Raw genomic sequence first — 2,377 nt, 5'->3', positions numbered from 1 at the left:
CCCCTTCCTACATCACTTCTACAAAGCTAATTTCATCTACAACACTTGGTTCTTCCCAAAATTTGTTAACCCAAATAAAGTTTAAGATGCTGCTTTGAAAAATTCTTTCTCTTCCAATTGCCAGTTTCGGAATTCTTCAAGAAAATTTGTTGTTTTAATTTCTATGATTCTAAATGTTAATTTGGATTATTTTCATTTATGATTCTGAATACCAATAGATATTAGAAAGGTGCTCCTGTCAAATAAATGGACAAGTGCAATTCCTTGTGACTTAAAATATCATTGAAAATTCCATAACATAGCAGAAAAAAAGCCACTGATGTCCCATTCTAACGAGAAATCCTACAGGGCATAATGCGAGTGGAAGGAAAAAAAGAAAATGGCATGTGGATATAAAGATGGACTTCAATCTTTCCAAGTATGTGGCATCGCATCAACTTAGCATCTTCCGTAACGTTCAATAGTTTAGATCAGTAAAACAGATACGTATGAAGGATAAAAGAAAGAAAAAAAAAGCCACAAAAACAAAAATTAAACATAGGTTTGATCAAATTAGGTAGAACAAGTGCGGTGTGGGGGCATAATCAATACATCTTAACAAATAAATGGATAGTGACATAGAATAAGTTAAAGAGGGAGCACAACTGCAGAAGCAAACCCGGAGAACCATAATAACTGAATTGAGTAATGAAGGAGATAGGGCGATATGGCGAAGGTTTTTGTGAACAAACCAAAGGCAATGGTAGCGGCTGTGAGAGAATCACGCAGGAGGCGTACGGGAACTAGGGTACAGATGTTGAAGGCCGTCGAGATATCGTCCGAGGTGAAGATGTTGACGCCCGCGGCTCCCCCGCCGAGGAGCGTTGCCCCAACAACCAGCTTCGCCCCGACTCGCCACATTACTCCGGCCAATGTGTTGCAGCAGCGGTCGAAATGGGAAGAAATTATTTGGTATAATAAATTATTTATTTCTTGCAGCAACGTCTATAATTCTACAACCCCCTTGACCCTGCCCGACTATTTTCTAGACCTGTCAATATTTGATCCGACCCGAAAACCCGACTCGAATCCGATCCGGAATTTTCGGATTTGGGTTGACCCGAACCCGAAGCGGGTCGGGTTCGGGTCCAGGAAACCGACCCATTTGCAAAAACGGGTCGGGTTCGGGTTGACCCGACGGGTTGCCGGGTTTACCCGAAAACCCGTTTATTTTAAAAAATTTTGATTCCCGCCCTTGCCCGCTGCCCCAGCCTGAGCTGCCCACTGCCCTAGCCCGCCCTGCCCGCTGCCCGCGTCCGCTGCTCAGCATCCGCTGGACCGCTGCGGCGCTGCCTCGAGCGGTCGAGCCCGCCTGGCGCAGTAGCGCGTGCCCAAGTCGCGACTGCCATCAGGCAGTGTCTGATAGGTCTACTATTTTCTACCGCGCGATCTTTATTGGTTTTAGGGTTTAGGGTTTATAAGATTTGTAGGGGCTGTTTGGTACGAGGATTTAGTCGGATTTAAGGTCGGATTTGGACGAAATCCAGTCAAATGTCCTAAAATGCAAATTCAAATCTCACGGTAAATGGAATCTGCTCTTGACGAAAAAAGAGCGCTTCTTGCGGTGAATCTCGGGTTTCGCAAATCCATCGATTCGGCGGATTTAACTTGTTATTCGCGGGAGAGGAAGAAGTTAGAACGAAGTCCGAACGATTCCAGTTGTTTTTCTTATCTCTTCACTCGCTCCTCTTCAGAACAAGCTCAGTGTGCATGGTCGCCCATACTCCCTGTCTCTACCTCTCGCTATTATAAACCAAATGTTCGGTTGCTTGCATTCGCACATCCAGCACAAGCAGTCACCCTAGAGGAAACCAGCGACATGAATCGGCAGTAGGTATGATTCCTTAATCTAATATCAAATTTTTATGGTAGCATATCCACGGTTTAGGCTAATATTTGTTTGATATTTTCTCCTATTTGCATGTTGTCATTTTTTACCCGTTTCATGATTATCGACAGTTGTTCACAGAGGCCTATATTATTTGTGTTGTGATATTTCATTTGCTAGAGGGAGGTTCAAGCTATTGATGAAGACCCGAATTTGTATGCAAGTGTTGGAGAAAGAGTACTGGGTGATGGTTTAAGACATTTAATTGCAACAAATATATGGGATGCACGGATAAGTCTTTCTGGTATTAAGCTTATATTCTTTAGAATATTCATAATTTAAACTCCTAACAAACAACTTCATTTGCAGGTAGCAAGCCAGCGAAGTTGTTTAGTCGGATAACCTGCAATTTTGAAAACATTGAAGATGGAATTAACTTTAATTTATTTGTAATTTACTTTATGTTATTGTTGTATTTCAAATGAAACTTTATTGTATTTTATTTAAACT

The 2,377-nt window shown here is 42.1% G+C and overlaps 1 protein-coding gene across 5 annotated transcripts in view; it reads right to left on the bottom strand.

Moving 5' to 3' along the window:
- Positions 1 to 1,450, bottom strand: part of LOC110104439 (putative ABC1 protein At2g40090) — an 88,609-nt gene extending 87,159 nt beyond the window's left edge. For all 5 annotated transcript variants that reach the window (XM_028701278.1, XM_028701279.1, XM_020833552.2 and 2 more), the window contains exons 1-2: positions 1,415 to 1,450; positions 732 to 1,021 (exon numbers count right to left, since the gene is read on the bottom strand). In XM_028701278.1, the coding sequence (XP_028557111.1) occupies positions 732 to 900 (169 nt within the window). In that variant the 5' untranslated portion in view covers positions 901 to 1,021; positions 1,415 to 1,450. The remainder of the gene's footprint in view (positions 1 to 731; positions 1,022 to 1,414) is intronic.
- Positions 1,451 to 2,377: the final 927 nt, after the last annotated feature.

This window comes from Dendrobium catenatum, unplaced genomic scaffold, assembly GCF_001605985.2.
Source record: "Dendrobium catenatum unplaced genomic scaffold, ASM160598v2 fragScaff_scaffold_1664, whole genome shotgun sequence".
NCBI classification, from domain to species: Eukaryota; Viridiplantae; Streptophyta; class Magnoliopsida; order Asparagales; family Orchidaceae; genus Dendrobium; species Dendrobium catenatum.
This window is presented reverse-complemented; position numbering and strand designations above follow the sequence as displayed.